Source organism: Oreochromis aureus, linkage group 17 (genome assembly GCF_013358895.1).
Source record: "Oreochromis aureus strain Israel breed Guangdong linkage group 17, ZZ_aureus, whole genome shotgun sequence".
Lineage (NCBI taxonomy): Eukaryota > Metazoa > Chordata > Actinopteri > Cichliformes > Cichlidae > Oreochromis > Oreochromis aureus.
In genome coordinates, this window is record NC_052958.1 from 30682375 (window position 1) to 30699528 (window position 17154).

Sequence of the window (17154 nt, forward strand, 5' to 3'; positions counted from 1 at the left end):
AAGGTAACATTAGTTCTGTGAATTCTACCTGCATGTGTACATTAGAAATACCAAGTCGTAGCTCGCACCCGACCTCTCAGCATCCTGTCTCAGACATTCAGAGTGACTGCCAAGAATCACCATTATCAGGGAACACAGGCCCGTAGTTATCTTCTGTTCAATTCCATCCTGATTTCAAGTGGCAGTAAACAAAGTGGATAACTTGCAGTCGTAGTAAAAAGAAAACCCCCTCTGTCAATAAAGTTTTTTTTTTTTTTTAATATATCAGAACATGATTAAAAAAAATCTTGTCTTTAACAGCTTCTAAAATCATTTAAATATAACCTCAGGTGTAAAACGGCACATAACAGATTCCACTGTTTATTTAACAAAAATGAATAATTAAATGGACATTTAACAATTGAAGCAATTCATGATGGATCTACTCCAGAGAAGACTGGCAGGTCCTTTGAATGTTTTCCACTGATGAATCTAATTATGCAGCCATGGACTTTAAATAGTTTGAAAATTAGTCAGTTCACCAATGGTGTTTGAGTAGAACCACTGGGCTGCTACTTACCCTTTTAATTCCTATGGCAGCAGTAAAGTGTGTTTAGTGTTTCACTTCTTCTGCATTTGGCTTAGCTTTTCTTAAATAATGCCAGCGTATTATTTCATATGTTCACCTGAGGTTGTATTTACCAAATTGTAAAAATTCCTAAAGACCAGATGAGTTTTATCATATTTTATATGTAAAACCTGAGAATTGAAAGGTGATGACGGTACAAACCAGTGCATATAGGAAGAAATGCCAATGGCAGAACACTTGGTCCTAGCACGGACCCAAAGGCCACATTAACACAGTAGAACTTAGTGAATATGTAAAGCAGGGGTCCCCAATCTCAGTCCACGAGGGCTGGTGTCCCTGCTGGTTTTAGATCTCACCCTGGGTCAGCACATCTGAATCACATGATTAGCTCATTACCAGGCCTCTGGAGAACTTTGGCATGTTGAGAAGGTAATTTATCCATTTAAATCAGCTGTGATGGATCAAGGACACATCTAAAACCTGCAGGACACCGGCCCTCGTGGACTGAGATTGGGGACCCCTGATGTAAAGTTTTGTCCAGGATGCCACTGCACAGATTTCACCTGTAGGGCAGGCACATGTGCTACTTCATACTGATGTGTTATTGTGTCACTAAGCCAGTGAGAAAGTCACTGTCTGAACAGAGTCTTATCCCTTGTACTTCCAGTTGCAATGATGCAATGCCCAGAGCCTCTGACATGGTCTCCTTGTTGGAGAAGAACTTACATTCTGCATGGTATGATAAACTGAGGCAGAGGCGTCCAACTCCAGACCTCAAGGGCCGGTGTCCTGCAGGTTTTAGATCTCACCCTGGGTCAACAAACCTGAATCAAATGATTAGTTCATTACCAATCCTCTGGAGAACTTCAAGACATGTTGAGGAGGTAATTTAGCCATTTTAATCAGCTGTGTTGGATCAAGGAGACATCTAAAACCTGCAGGACACCGGCACTCGAGGCCTGGAGTTCCCCCACCCCTGAACTAAGGGCTTGAGGTCAGTCAAAAATGACAAATCCCCTTCAATTGGCATATGTAAAGCTGGAAAAAACATGAAGATGGATGCCATACCCATTTCTACAGCTGAGGTCCATTCTCCTTTTGAGCTGCCACAGGTCCCTGTTCAGGACTTTGAGAAGAGCGGAGAACCAGATTGTTGATGGACACTTGGATGCCACCAAAAGGATCCTGAGGTCTGACTGTCTGACCCTGTAAAATACTATTAAAGGAATCGGAGGAAGGCATAAAGAAGCCCCTTCCGTGAGTTGCTGGTAAAAGAATTCAAACCCAGCAGGGTCCAGGTCTTTCCACGTGAAAACATTTCTGATTTATGTTTCAAGAAACACACACAAAGCAACTGATGTCATAAATCCATATGACAATTCATCTGATCTTTTTGAACCTCATGAAGGATATTAAATGGTAAATATTTGGTTTCTGATCCTGCTAATTAAAGACTATTTATTGTGTGGGTTGATTAGTTGCCACAGTCTCAGTGAAATGAGTAAAAATAATTAGATATTGGATCATTGTTTCCTGTTACCAAAGCTCCTGCTTAAGCCTAAGTCATTTCCTCATGACTTCTTAGCTGCTATTTTACACTGTTTCAAAACAAAGGTCCTGAAATGTCTTCCTTGTAAACTTACATGTTGTAGTAGTTACCTTTTGCAGTACTTTTTAGAGGAAAGTTGCAGTGGATATATGGAAATTAAACTTGAATAAGAATGTTGAATCTTTTTGTTAATAATGGCATGATAGCTTTAGAGCAGTATTTAAATTATCAGGCTAATGATAAAAGAAATTCTTAGGATAGCATTATTAGTGATTGATTTCCCATAACAGTGTCTACCACTTGAGGACAAGTCTCCTTCAAGCTCGAGACATAATTAGCAGCAACTAGTTGCATTACTTGGGCCACATGTTGTATTTCTAAAGCTACTTTTGAATCTTTTCTTAACAGAATTCAAACAAATATCAGCTTCTAGATTATCCACACAACCAATCACACCCTGAGGGCACAACTGGGAGCCAACCACAGCTTTAGACTGATAGATTGCAGCTTGAGGTAATGAAACTTCACCTGTTTAGATGTTTGGTGGTTCCCTCTCAGCTAAGCAAGCGAACACTTAATTAGCATGAAATCAGCTTAGAGTCACAAGAAGCCTGCAAAAAAGGAGGAAAAAAGAATAAGGACAAAATAAAGAACGAGCAAAGATTAGATACTGTAAACAGTGTCGTTTTAGGAAGGATGGCATGTGAGAAGAAGCCAGTGTCACTGGTCATCAAAGAAAACATTGAAATGAAAGTGTTTTCTTCCAAGGAGCCTTGTAAGGTCTTGATAACACAGGAGGAAGAGGAGGAACACAGCTTTCACCAGGTGTGTCTTCTTGAATACTTCACTACAACACATTATGCATATTGTAGGTCATCTGTAGATAGCGCTGACCCCATGAGGATACTTTTTGAATCTTTAAGACTCATATGATGAGCAGAGTGGTGGTATATCATATTCAGATCCAATATCTTTTGACTAACCTCAGAACTAACATATAAATACACCTTAAAGGATTGATGTCCTACTTCTAGACAGTACAGAGAGGTTTTGTTTTAAATACTCACCGAACCTGTTTGGTTTTCCTTTGTATGTAAAAATGTAGATGTATAGATATTGTTCTGTGTTCCCATTCAGACTGTACTTTCACTTGCACCTTGCTGGTACTGGGATGGAAACCCCTTTTCAATTTAGAGCTGCTTTCATGGCATTTGTTCAACAAGGTGCTGGAAACATTAGAGATTTTGACCAAAGTGTTGCAAGATGATGCCCCCCCCCCCAATCATTAGACCACCACCAACAATGGTGTTGCTGAATCTTGGTGACACCGTGTAAATTGTGGCCTCAGTTTCCTGGTCTTAGCTGACAGGAGTGGCACCTGGTTTGGTCTTTTGCTGCTGTAGCCCATATGCTCTTTCACCACTAGCATCAACAAGACATCTTCACCCAGAGAACTAACGTTTAAAGGATGTTGTCTATTTTTCTGACCATTCTCTTTAAACCATAGAGATGACTGTGTGGGAAATTCTCAGTGATGTCAGTAGATGTTGGATGGTCTTCATCATGATTAACAGATGTGTCCCATATTCTGTTTGCCACAATTTTCTTCCCACAGAAATTACCACAAATTCAATTCAACTTTATTTATACAATGCAAAATCACAACAACAGTTGCTACAGTTGCTCAAGACGCTTTATACTGAAAGGTAGACCCTACAATAATAGAACTGAGAAACCCCCCAAATTATGTGACCCTCCCATGAGCAAGTGCTTTGGTGACAGTAGGAAGGAATAACTCCCTTTTAACAGGAAGAAACCTCCAGCAGAAACAGGCTCAGGGAGAGGCGGCCATTTGCCGCAATTGGTTGAGGTGAGGGGGGAATTTGGGACAAATACATGCTGTGGAATAAATGCAGTGCAACCTACAGCTATTGCTGCATAAGTAAGGGAGGATTTGGGGTCACCTGATCCAGCCCTAACTATATGCTTTAGCAAAAAGGAACGTTTTAGGCTTAATCTTAAAAGTGGAGATAGTGTCTGTCTCCTGAATCCAAACTGGAAGCTGGTTCCATAGAAGAGGAGGGGATTAAAGCTGAAAGCTCTGCCTCCCATTCTGCTTTTAAATACGCTGGGAACAACAAGTAAGCCTGCAGTCTGAGAACCAAGCGCTCTAATGGTGTGATGCAGCTCTATGACGTCATTAAGGTAACATGGGGCCTGATTATTCGAGCAGGATTTTGAATTTGGCTTCCTGTAAATTCAGAATCAATGAAGAGAAGCCAATACAGGAGAAATCTGCTCTCTCTTTCTAGTCCCTGTCAGGACTCTTCCTGCAGCATTTTGGATTAACTGAAAGCTTTTCAGTTTTTAGGACAATAATGATAATAAGGAATTAGAATAGTCCAGCCTAGAAGTAATAAATGCATGCACTAGTAATGCACTAGTTTTTCAGCGTCACTCTGAGATAGGATGTTTCTAATTTTAAGGATAATGCGTTAATAGAAGAAAGTAGAGAGTAGTCCTACATATTTGTATTTATATTTTCATTAAATGTCAAAAATGACTCCAAGATTCCTCACAGTGTTACTGGGGGCCAAGGTAATGCCATCCAGAGTTGGTATCTGGTTAGATACAGCATTTCTAAGATTTTTAGGACTGAATACATTGACCTTAGTTTTATCGGAATTTAGGAGCTGAAAATTCGAGTCTTTAAGACATTCGTGCAGTTTAAATAATTGGTGTGTGTGTTATCTGGCTTATTGTACAAAAAAACAAAACAAGCAAACGCCCACAAATATTTCCAAAAATGTAGTCTTGTTTTTAAAAAAAAAAAATCAAAAAAATCAAATATTGTATAACAAGACAAAACTGCAAACATGAATGCCAATATTTTCTCATTCTTAACTAACCGAAGCTTTTCATTGAACTACCAAATAAACAAATTGGTACAACTACTCTTTCAAGAATTTCTGAGATAAAATAGATGAAATTCTGTTGGTACAGCTAAATAACACTCTGTTGTCAAACCTGTCGAGCTGTGGGTCACTACAACCACAACAGGATCTAATATCACTGTTTTGGTGTTATTCCAACAAGCTCATAATCAGTGTTGCTTCAGATACATCACTGAAACTGTCCAACCAAGGAAGAGAACAACTGAACCAGAGCCAAAGCCATGATTTCAAAACACTCTGATTAATCAGCTCGAATCATTGTGGTGAGCAGAATTGTTTTGATGTTGATGTTGTAGTGGCAACATCAGTCCTCACAATGTTGAAACTACAACTCATGTACTCATGTATTCAAAACAACAATTGTGTTTTGCTGCCTGATGGTTAATGATGCGGACTCACATATTCTTTTGTTGCATCATTTGTGTGCTCATACATAATAAGCCAGCTCTTTGTCCTCCTCTTGTACACAGCGATACATGGCGAGTCCTCTATTCTCCGACTCTGAGGAAGCTCCTGAGCTGCAGGTCCAAACTCAACCCAGACACCAGGCTGGAACAGTGTCCCCAGACCAGGAAGAACCTCAGTGCTCTGCTGTGGTCTGCAAACAAGAAGTAGAGATAGAGCTGGAGGTTAGTAATAAGCAGAAGCTCAAAACCACTCGGTAAGAAAATAAGGAATTTGTAGTAGGAAAAAGGACATCCCATGCTAAATAGCTGGTCAGGACCTCCAGGAATAGGTTTTTACTTTACTTTGCTTCTCTACAATGGTCATCTTATTTTTATTTATTTATTTTAAAGCCAGACTAGTTCACATTTCTTGTTTTTATTCACCCTTCTTGTTTTTCCTTCCTGTAGGTGATTCCTCCTATCAGAAAGTCAAAGAGTCAGCCAGCAATGGTAAAGTCAGGGAATCCTTTATTCATTACTGATATGTCATCACTCTTCATAACATATCACTGACTCAGGCATTTGTTTTGCTGCCTGGACTCTAGAGCAGGGATGCTGCATACAAACAGTGAGAGCAGTGCAAACAGTATATAACTATATGGTCCAGTGGTCCAGTTTCCCTACTGGAAGTAGAACAAAGCACAGCAATGTTAATTCAATTCAGTTCATACCAAAACAGTTGCCTCAAGGAGCTTAAATTGCCTCCCTAACATTGCTTAATGTCTGTGTTATATGAAATGGATTCTTCATCCCAAACCGGGTGTAACAGTGTACAAGAGATTCTTCTTTATATGATATTGTTCGAAGTGTATTTTGATATATGGGGATGGAGCTGGGTTTGGTAAAAAAAAAAAAAAAAAATAGACATCATAGGATTTAAATAAATAAAATTACCTTCAGAAAATATTCACAATTAACACTTTCAAGTGTATTTAAAAAAGTACTTTTTCTTGCTACATTATTACTACTTTATATTTTTCTTTTTATTGTAGGCTTGACTTTAGTATTCATTAATCCATTCATTTTTCTTGAGTACCTTAGAGTGCTCAGGTAACTTCACATTTAAATTTGGCAGGTCTCCAGTACATTATTTATCATCAATCATTTAAGCTTTTTAATAAAGTTCAATCAGTTGTTTCAAACTTGATTTTCTGCCAGAATGGAAACCATATTTCCCATTTCCTGCACAGTTTTGCCCCATTGTTACCTTAGGATATTCTCCTGTTCGTGAATCCAACATGTAACGCTGAGGGTTTATTCTGTGTATTTCAGCCATATTCTAACAAAGCCGGTCATCTCAAATGGAAGAGACTGATTCCTCAGAAGAAAAGACTGGTGGTTAAAGATGTGGTCTGTTTACCCAGAGGACACTCTATGTCACAGCTCGACAGGTGAGTGCTTATGTAGGGAAAGAATTGCCTTTACTAACCAACAATACTAATACTGAAGTAAGGAAGGTACTGGTAGAAATTTTAGATTGGTAATTGGCATTGGTACGTAGTGTGAATACGCATGGACCCTATCTGATGATTCCTCTAACCTTTCAAAGAACCGAGATTGATCAGAACATTTTCCTTTTGATGTGATTTGCAAATTGTGCCTTTACTGCCCTGCGATTTTTAAATCTAATGACCAGAATACCATAAAATCTTATTCAAAATGCCATTTTAGGTCAGTGAATGTTTGAGTAGCTCCCACTGATTCTAAAGCGATGTTTGTGGCAATAAAAGGTGTTTACATAGCTGAATTTGAATCTACTCTACTGTTCCAAACATATTTCAGTGAAGTAAATGTTATTTTCTGTTCTTCCAGACAAGTTGTTCAAAAGAATAAAGACCAAGCAGCTCTGGAAGCCATGGTAATGACTGCTCGCATCACCATTGACCACAGCTGGTCAGCCACTCAGGTGGAGAGTCGACTGGCGATGCTCTTCCAGGGACACTTTGTAAAAAAGGCAGGACAAAAGTTTTCATTTACATATCTGCAGGTAGGTGTGAGATGTCTTCTGCCTGAGGTGTCTTAAAGAACAAGTCTGCATTTTAGTACACAGAACATTTCTGAATGTGGTGGTTGTTTCCAGTGTGTGCAGAGCTCCAGAGTGCTGTTTGTCCCTGACACCCCTTCAGAGGGCTGGACTGGAGAGCAGGTCCTCAGGATCTCTGAACATGGTGCTTTATATATCCTGAGCCACCACGACTACTCAGAGGTAACTACTGCTGCTTCATTTCTAATACCTTGATGTGATGAGAGACATTATAAAAGAAGGACTTGTTTTTGATCCATTTTATAATTCAAAAGCCATAAAAACAATTTTTTGTGTTAAGATTCAGTTCATAGATCATTTGGCTTCTGTGAAATAACAGAAACGACAGCAAGTGTTTCAAACGGAAACTCAAACCTGGACGCCTTGTTCCTGTGAACTGGGGAACACGGGATCTTTAATTATTTCTTTTCTTTCTCCAATCTGCTTTATCTTTGCTCTGTCTGCCTCCATTTTGTCTGTAGTTTATAAAATTCTCTTCTCCTTACAGACAGAATCTGAAGGGTCAGCAAGTGAGACACCTGTGGTAAAGAGGCAAGAAAACATTTCCTGTGAATACACATTTAGAAATGATAACTAGCAAACTAAACAGCTGCATTATCTGAATTTGTGTGTGGTTTTTGTCTTGGGGGGGCAGCACAGACAGCCGCCAAGATGGTGAAAGTGAGCTAATAATCCAGCCTCGCATCTGCAAGGATACAAAGAAGGTGAGTTTGGAGGATAAAAGATAATCAATCCTAAATTCTGTGATTCCTCCTTGTCAGTTTGTTGAATTATTATTATCTTTGTCTCCTGTTAAACTTGCATCTTTTGTGTGCAGTCCATTGTCGACCTGGACACCATCCTGAGAGCGTTCAGACAGGAGAATGTAGATCCAGGACTGAAAACTCACATCCAGGTGAGGCGGACAGATCTACTCCACGACGCTCTGGAGGTGGTGAGGAGGCCCGACTTCTGCTTCAGGGCGACGCCTGTTATCTCCTTCAGTGGAGAAGAGCCCGACGGCCACGAGGCCCCTGTCAGAGAGTTTTTCAGGTCCTCCTCATTTCCCTGAAATTATAGCTGAAGCTGATGGCCTCAGGCATAAAATAAGTCATATGGTTTTTTTATACTCAAGCTACTTTAATTTAATCAAACTCTAATCCATGTTGTTGTTGTTGTTTGTTTTTTTTTCAATTGGAAAACTGGCTCACAAAAAGATTTCCACATGGACCACCTTCTGGCTAGCATGTAGTCTATAATAGGATCATATTCTATACATTTTGGGGCTGCAGTAAACAATTTGAAAATTGTGTAAAATGCTCGTCATGATATTTCAGGATCCCAGAAGACAGTGTGGTATTAAAACTGATTGGACGGTTGATCAAACAACACAAAACACCAAATATGTGAACAGATGGTATTTACAGTAATAGAAAATGGAAAGGCAGCAGCAGATTTTTTTTTTCTTTGATCGATGACATAATAATGACATCTGGGTTTCTTTTTGTTTTTTGTTGCTCCACCGTTCTGAGAGAAATGTTCTCAGTTCTTCTGAAAGAGTTTTCTGCCAAAACACCAAAGCATAAAGGTGTCATTTGTTAATTCATGTCTATGTTTCTTCTCATGCAGGCTGATTCTGCTGGAGCTGCAGCACAGCTGTGTGTTTGAGGGTCCTCCAGGAAGTCTGTTCTTAACAGGCAACCTCACAGCTCTTGAGGAGAGGAAGTACTATGAAGCTGGGGTTCTAATTGGCTGGTCGCTGGCTCAGGGTGGGCCTGGACCCTGTTGCCTTCACCCTGCGCTGTATCAGGTTGACTCATTAACTGAATATGTGGTAGTAAATGACAAGAATTTGGCCTATTAAGCTAGAGCTTCTTCTTTTTTTTTTTTTTTTTTTTAAATGTAGTTTCAGAACCAATAAAAGCAATTTTACAAATGGCCTGTGCTGACATTTAACAGAAAACATACAGTACTGTGCAAATGTCTAAAACAAGCCTTTCAGCAAAATTAAATGGGTGCAGTGATTTATGGAAGAATATGCAGACATCAAGCCAGGATGATCCCATACTGCTTTAACAATGTTGAACTCTGGGCTCTGGGGAGGCAAAGCCATGACTGTTGGTGTTCCACTGTGTGCTTCTCTGTCCAGATATGTTTTTACTGCATTGTTAGTGTGTTTGGGATCATAATTATTCTGAGAAATTTAGTTTTTGCCTGTCACATGCTTTCCAAATGATTTGGGATGGCAGATCAAAATTTGACTCTACTTCTTTGTTCACTCAATTTCGAAAAAAATCCCCAGCACCACTTTCTGAAATGCAGGCCCAAACCATGACAGAGCCTCCACCATGTTTTACAGACCATTGACACCATTGACAATGATTTGAATCAAAAAGACCCGTTGCCACTGATTTTTAGTCTAGTTCTTGTGTAATTTGACATACCTCAACCTTGTATCCATTTCCTTTCTCTAAGAACGGTTTATTGAGAGCCAACCTTCCAATGGACTGCATTTCTTACAATGTTTCATTGAACTGTAAATGGATCAACAGGAGGGCCAGATGCATTTTATTTAGGATTTTTTAAGGACTTTCAGATAGTGTTGATCGCCTGCTGTAGATAGTTGGGTTTTTTGTTTGTTTTAAGACCTGCCATTTCTTTTGTCCTCCACTTGTTCGAGTTCTTTGGGAATGTGATATTAGATTACTTTTTCTGATGCCCTGTAGCTCTGTCAGGTATTACCAGCACAATCTTTGTCAGTATGGCTTATTTTACTGTCACAGGTGATGTGTCGCCAGAGTATAACATTAGAAGACTTCAACTGGCGGGACATTATTGATACCGAAGTCCAAATCCAACTGAAAGAGGTGGCACACAAACAGAAAACTCACAACTCTAATTGGAACATATTTAAAAACTTGATTTACTGCTGTACCTATGTTATTATACATGGTTGGTTTGGCTAATGATGATTTTAATATAAACCAGTTATATAAAGTACATAAACGTTTGCTTCACATGGAGAGTGAAGTTTATGGTTTTGTACATTGCATTTGATTGATGGGTCGGTCACACTAGAGTAAAAATAGGATGGCAACCTCATAGCTGCACCAACCCACTGGTTGCCTAGAAGTTGGACCTGCAACAACCTTCTCCACCTATTCACAACCACTTTTCATTTCAAGGTGATTGCACAGGTTGCCTGGTGGGAAATGATCTCTGCAGTCTGAATCAGACTGGTTGCAATCACTCTCAGTTTGGTGAAGTTTTGTAGGTAGATTCCCATTAATCTTGTCAATCTACACTGATGAGTCACAGAATGGCCACAGACCTGGTCCCTGTCTTAAGTTACCATTTCAATGAGATTGTGAGATCACTGCACATAGCATGCCAATAATAGTGGTTTCCTAATGTGACTGTAGCATAATCAAAGTGCCGAATAGCATCATGTTGTTTCTGTAGACTGAACTGTTTGCATGACAGTTTTTTTCTCTCACCTCTAAATTCTTCCCTGTTTTAAACCCTTAGTCCTGTGTACATAATCGCCTTCTGTGCTCCAAACACAAATTATGTTCCTCTGCTCTCACAGCTGCATAGTTGTACTGATGTGAAGCTGCTGTCTCCCAGTCTGTGCGACTGGGTGTCACGCTGCGGGATCCCTGACATCTGTTCAGCTCGCTCTGATGAAATACCAGCCATTTATAGTCACCTGGTAAAACACTACATCTACGACAGGTAGTGCACACACAAATGCGTACATCATACACATGGGGTTGACCGTTTTCAACTTAAATAAATACAAAAGTTTAATATAATCCACTTGCTGTCCTTCAGGGTGACTAACATGATCTCCCAGTTTACTGAGGGGCTGAATAGCTGTGGTAGGCTGTGGGACATGGTTCAGTTCTACTGGAAAATATTTGCCCCAGTTATGACGAATGCACCGCGGCAGCCTCTGACTTTAGAAGAGTTCAAGCAGCTTTTTACCATCAACTTTAGCTGTTCAGACTCCCAGCTGAGGGCAGATGAGGAGGCCACAGCTGGACACTGGGAAACAATCCTCACATTAGTCAGCGGTAAGAATGGAGAGTTGGATGGAAGCAAAAATAAAGATGCTCCTGGTGTTTCAGGTTGGATAAAATATTTCTCTGTTTGTGTAACCAGACAGCAAGGCAGAGTTTTCCTTTGAAGACCTCCTCACCTTCATCACTGGAGCTGACCGTTTGCCTCCTCTCAGCTTCCCCAGATTAATCTCTCTGTGTTTTTACTCCCAGGTTGGTGTTTAATGTATAAATCCTTAAAATACTCCCTCGGCTCGTGATTCAGATTCACAAGAATCACCACCATCATCAGTTATCCAGTCTTAGCAACTGACAGGATGCTCTTTTCTCCTGTCAAGAGATGAATGTTTGGCACATTTCCCTCACTGTTTATTCATTTTCTAGGATGCCAGTATGCCAGATGTGCATCTGCCTCATGCCTCCACCTCTTCTCTGGAGCTGTACCTGCCAAGGGGAGTGGCTGGGGCTGTGGACCTGCTGGCATTGTTGAACACAGCTGTGCACAAGGCGCTGAGAGGCGGAGAGGACAACTGAAGAGAAGTGATGATGAGATCATGAAGAGAATTCCCTCTCACTGGAGATTAAAGGTTTCTGTGTGAGGTTAACAACATGACTAAAATGAAACTGTGTGCAGTAGAAGTGCTGCTCTGTGCTCACTTTGTTGCACGTAACACAATGGTGGAGATTAGACCAGTGTGTGCGTTGTTTAAAGACAGAATCTGATGGTTTTAAAGCATGTAGTGTATATAATAGAACCTGTGCACTTTTTTTTTTTTTTTTCATTAGAATGATCACATATTTTAGTAGAGCTGCAAGAAATTATGGTCTACATACTATAAGAAAACTTAAGGCTTTTTTTGGCAAGTCAGAGTTGATGGATCCATGTTCAGTTTACTTTGAGATAGGGTGACCTTGGGTTAGTTTTGTTTTTCTTTTAATCTTTTATTAGTTATTCAAAATAGCAGTTATTAAAACTCTATGCTCCAGTGCTAAAATGATTTCAGATTGAATTTTAAATGCATAAGTTCAATATACATTTACATACTAATAGATGTTGTTCTTGATAATCTGTATATGCTGTGCTTTAGAATTGCATGTTGAATAAAGTTTCATTTAAAAATATTTCTAATAGAACAAACAACGCAAAGAATGGCCATTACAAATTGATATATTTCTTTATTCAGAATGATCAGAATCAGACATATTTCTGTGTATATGAGACTTCAGTAGTGGGAGTGGCAGGTTTGCCAAACAAAATGCAAATTAGCAATCGGTCATCACTGTGTATCCACTAAGTCATAACATGCATAAGGCCCTGGGCTTCTTGATGGCTAATATGCAAGCATGCAGGATATAATGAACTTGCATAATACACACTTTTAAAGTTAAACATGCATACAAAATATCTACAAAATATCTATAAATTTAGTTATATTTTAAAGTGCAGTACATACCAGCAGAAAAACAACAAAACAAATTCTGAAAAACAGTAGCATTGATTCTAATACCACAAGAAAAGTTTTTCATTGGCCCTTTGTTAGTAATATCTGAAAAATAATTGATTTGCCTTATTTAAGGTGCAACATTTATGAGTTTCTTTTCTTTCCTCGATGTTACAGTTTCCAATTTCCTTGTTTTCCATGTGGAAAAGCAGAATGAACAGGAAGCATTGAAACTATTTTATAGTTTCCTTGTTATCACTTTTTCTGCTTTTCTAGATCTAAATCAGGAGAATTATTGTTATTATTGAGCAGCTGCCTGGTTTGAGATCTCGATTGTACTGTGCAAGATGATGAACCAAAAGCACATTTCCGATTCATGGGAACTACAGCAGTGTGTTACTGCGGTTTGATTTAATTTGACAAAAATAATCGTAAAAGGGGATTGATGTTTAAATCTAATCTGCTTTTACCCAGAAATTTCCTGTACTTGCAGAGCAATCCAAGCACATCTGGTTGTAGACCACTCCAACACAGCTGTTTTCTTCTCACAACAGTGTACTCATCATTCAAGATATCATGAACAACTGAGGGCAAACCGCCGCTCTGGATCATGTTGAAACAAATCTACCAACACACTGTTAAACTCTTGTCTTCATATGTTCATTATTGACTTCTGTCCACATTCAATTTTTATGGACCCACTTTTTGAATGTTTGTCACAGAGATACTGTGGGCTATTCCATTCAGGACCTGGGTGTTAAGAAACTAAATAAAGAGAAAACACAGAGATTAAACATCTGAATTTTTAAGACATGCTTTGTTTGTGTAAAATTACTGATAAGTCAAGAATGTACAAAGCAAACTGTCAGATATAACCCTACCTGTTCAAGAAGCGCAATAATGGTTGCATTGCTAACCTCTCCGTATGTAGTCAACCTCATCTTTAGATGTGCCAGTGCTTGTGGGCCTGTAGGAAATGAAAAAGGGATTATAGTAGTTTCATTGGTAAGTTTCAAGGCATATGAAGTCATAAGAAATGTTTCATTATTGCTACAGTAAAAGTTTAGGCACATTTCCCTTGATGCTGAAACAATTAAACAATAACATTTTAGTACCCTGCACATTGCTTTGTAGTCATAAGTCGCTAGGAATTTTGTATTTTACAAGACGTATTTACGATTTAAGTGTGAATCATAGTACTTAGCATAAGCTCATTCAGATAAATTTTAGTTATATAGTGCCAAATCTCAATAACAGTCATCTTTATATTTTAAGGTAAAGAGCCTACAATGATAAAGAGGGAACCCCCCAAAATCAGACAACCCCCTCTGAGCAAGCACTTGGCAACAGCGGGAAAGAAAATCTGTCTTTTAAAAGGAAGAAACCTCAGCAGAATCAGGTTTAGGGAAGAACAGCTGTCTTGGGTGGCTCTAGCTCAAGCGGTAGAACAGGCCATCTACTAATCGGAAAGTTGGTAGTTCCATCATGGCTGCTCCACTCTACATGTCAAATATCCTTCAGACAGATATTAACCCCAAAGTTCTCTCCAAGGCATCCATTAGAGTGTGAAAGTTAGAGAGAACACCTATGTAAGTACTTACACACAATGTAAGTACTTTTTCAAATTAATTTGAATCATATATACCTGGAATAGTGGTTGTAGTTGTGGTGGTTGGTGTTGTAGTGGTGGTTGTTGGTGCTGTAGTTGTGGTCATTGGTGCTGTAGTCATGGTTGTTGTAGTTGTGGTCGTTGGTGTTGTAGTTGTGGTTGTTGGTGTTGTCGTGGTGGTCGTTGGTGCAGTCGTGGTGGTTGTTGGTGTTGTAGTTGTGGTTGTTGGTGCCATCGTGGTGGTTGTAGGTGCAGTAGTTGTGGTTGTTGGTGCTGTCGTGATGGCTGTTGGTGTTGTAGTTGTGGTCGTTGGTGCTGTAGTTGTGGTCGTTGGTGTTGGTGTGGTTGTTGGTGTGATTGTTGGTGTTGTAGTTGTGGTCGTTGGTGTTGTGGTCGTTGGTGTTGTGGTTGTGGTCGTTGTGGTCGTTGGTGTTGTGGTTGTGGTCGTTGTAGTTGTTGGTGTTGTAGTTGTGGTCGTTGGTGTTGTAGTTGTGGTCGTTGGTGCTGTCGTGGTGGTCGTTGGTGCTGTCGTGGTGGTTGTTGGTGTTGTAGTTGTGGTTGTTGGTGCCATCGTGGTGGTTGTAGGTGCAGTAGTTGTGGTTGTTGGTGCTGTCGTGATGGCTGTTGGTGTTGTAGTTGTGGTCGTTGGTGCTGTAGTTGTGGTCGTTGGTGTTGGTGTGGTTGTTGGTGTGATTGTTGGTGTTGTAGTTGTGGTTGTGGTCGTTGTGGTTGTGGTCGGTGTTGTGGTGGTTGGTGCTGTAGTTGTGGTCGTTGGTGTTGTCGTGGTGGTCGTTGGTGCAGTCGTGGTGGTTGTTGGTGTTGTAGTTGTGGTTGTTGGTGCCATCGTGGTGGTTGTAGGTGCAGTAGTTGTGGTTGTTGGTGCTGTCGTGATGGCTGTTGGTGTTGTAGTTGTGGTCGTTGGTGCTGTAGTTGTGGTCGTTGGTGTTGGTGTGGTTGTTGGTGTTGTAGTTGTGGTTGTTGGTGTTGTAGTTGTGGTCGTTGGTGTTGTAGTTGGTGTGGTGGTTGGTGCTGTAGTTGTGGTGGTTGGTGCTGTAGTTGTTGATGTTGGTGTGGTTGTTGGTGTTGTGGTTGGTGTTGTAGTTGTGGTCGTCGGTGTTGTGGTTGTGGTTGTTGGTGTTGTAGTTGTGGTTGGTGCTGCAGCTGAGGTTGTTGGTGTTGTGGTTGTTGGTGCTGCAGTGGTGGTCGTTGGTGTTGTAGTTGTGGTCGTTGGTCCTGTAGTTGTGGTTGGTGTGGTTGTTGGTGTTGTAGTTGTGGTTGTTGGTGTTGTGGTTGTGGTCGGTGTTGTGGTTGTGGTGGTTGGTGCTGTAGTTGTGGTCGTTGGTGTTGTAGTTGTTGGTGTGGTTGTTGGTGTTGGTGTGGTTGTTGGTGTTGTAGTTGTGGTTGGTGTTGTGGTTGTTGGTGTTGTAGTTGTGGTCGTTGGTGTTGGTGTGGTTGTTGGTGTTGTGGTTGGTGTGGTTGTTGGTGTTGTTGGTGTTGGTGTTGTGGTTGTAGTTGTGGTCGTTGGTGTTGTGGTTGTGGTCGTTGGTGTTGTGGTTGTGGTCGTTGGTGTTGTGGTTGTGGTCGTTGGTGTTGTAGTTATGGTCGTTGGTGTTGTGGTTGGTGTGGTTGTTGGTGTTGTGGTTGTTGGTGTTATTGGTGTTGGTGTTGTGGTTGTAGTTGTGGTCGTTGGTGTTGTGGTTGTGGTCGGTGTTGTGGTTGTGGTCGTTGGTGTGGTTGTGGTCGTTGGTGTGGTTGGTGTTGTGGTTGTGGTCGTTGGTGTTGTGGTTGTGGTCGTTGGTGTTGTAGTTATGGTCGTTGGTGTTGTAGGTGTTGTGGTTGGTGTGGTTGTTGGTGTTGCGGTTGGTGTTGTAGTTGTGGTCGTTGGTGCTGTAGGTGTGGCCGTCGGTGTTGGTGTGGTTGTTGGTGTTGCACTTGGTGTGGTCGTTGGTGTTGTAGTTGTGGTCGTTGATGTTGTAGTTGTGGTCGTTGGTGCTGTAGTTGTGGTCGTTGGTGTTGGTGTGGTTGTTGGTGTTGTACTTGGTGTGGTCGTTGGTGTTGTACTTGGTGTGGTTGTTGGTGTTGTACTTGGTGTGGTCGTTGATGTTGTACTTGGTGTGGTCGTTGATGTTGTAGTTGTGGTCGTTGGTGTTGGTGTGGTTGGTGTTGGCGTTGTGGTCGTTGGTGTTGGCGTTGTGGTCGTTGGTGTTGGCGTTGTGGTCGTTGGTGTTGGCGTTGCAGTTGTGGTCGTTGGTGCTGCAGTTGTGGTCGTTGGTGCTGCATTAGTTGTGGTCGTTGGTGCTGCAGTAGTTGTGGTCGTTGGTGCTGCAGTAGTTGTGGTCGTTGGTGCTGCAGTAGTTGTGGTCGTAGCTGCAGTTGTGGTCGTTGCTGCTGTAGTAGTTGTGGTTGTTGGTGCTGCTGTTGTGGTCGTTGGTGCAGTAGTTGCGATTGTTGTTGCTGCAGTTGTAGTGGTTGGTGCTACAGTTGTGATTGTTGCTGCAGTAG

General features: G+C 40.8%; 2 protein-coding genes across 5 annotated transcripts; one reads left to right on the top strand and one right to left on the bottom strand.

Annotated features, from left to right (window-relative positions):
* The first annotated feature begins 1493 nt into the window (after positions 1 to 1493).
* On the top strand, positions 1494 to 13707 carry LOC116315486 (G2/M phase-specific E3 ubiquitin-protein ligase-like). 4 transcript variants are annotated; one of them, XR_005608845.1, is made up of 18 exons: positions 1494 to 1562; positions 1681 to 1987; positions 2526 to 2942; positions 5542 to 5700; positions 5926 to 5967; positions 6790 to 6908; positions 7330 to 7504; positions 7598 to 7723; positions 8049 to 8092; positions 8196 to 8265; positions 8379 to 8593; positions 9170 to 9350; positions 10324 to 10407; positions 11130 to 11275; positions 11375 to 11616; positions 11705 to 11814; positions 11986 to 12196; positions 13537 to 13707. XR_005608845.1 is itself a non-coding variant. In XM_039601046.1 (17 exons), the coding sequence occupies exons 3-17, from the start codon at positions 2814 to 2816 to the stop codon at positions 12133 to 12135; spliced, it is 1992 nt and encodes a 663-aa protein (XP_039456980.1). In that variant the 5' UTR covers positions 1494 to 1562; positions 1681 to 1987; positions 2526 to 2813; the 3' UTR covers positions 12136 to 12723. The 4 variants fall into 4 exon arrangements, 2 of the variants coding, with proteins under 2 accessions (XP_039456980.1, XP_039456981.1); XR_005608846.1 differs by having other exon boundaries at positions 11986 to 12188; XM_039601046.1 differs by lacking the exon at positions 13537 to 13707 and having other exon boundaries at positions 11986 to 12723.
* Positions 12758 to 15613, bottom strand: LOC116315458 (integumentary mucin C.1-like). Its single transcript, XM_039601055.1, has 4 exons — positions 15402 to 15613; positions 14689 to 14960; positions 13925 to 14010; positions 12758 to 13808 (listed from the first exon to the last, which is right to left on the bottom strand). Exons 1-4 carry the CDS (start codon positions 15494 to 15496, stop codon positions 13734 to 13736), a joined length of 528 nt encoding a protein of 175 aa, XP_039456989.1. The 5' UTR covers positions 15497 to 15613; the 3' UTR covers positions 12758 to 13733.
* Positions 15614 to 17154: the final 1541 nt, after the last annotated feature.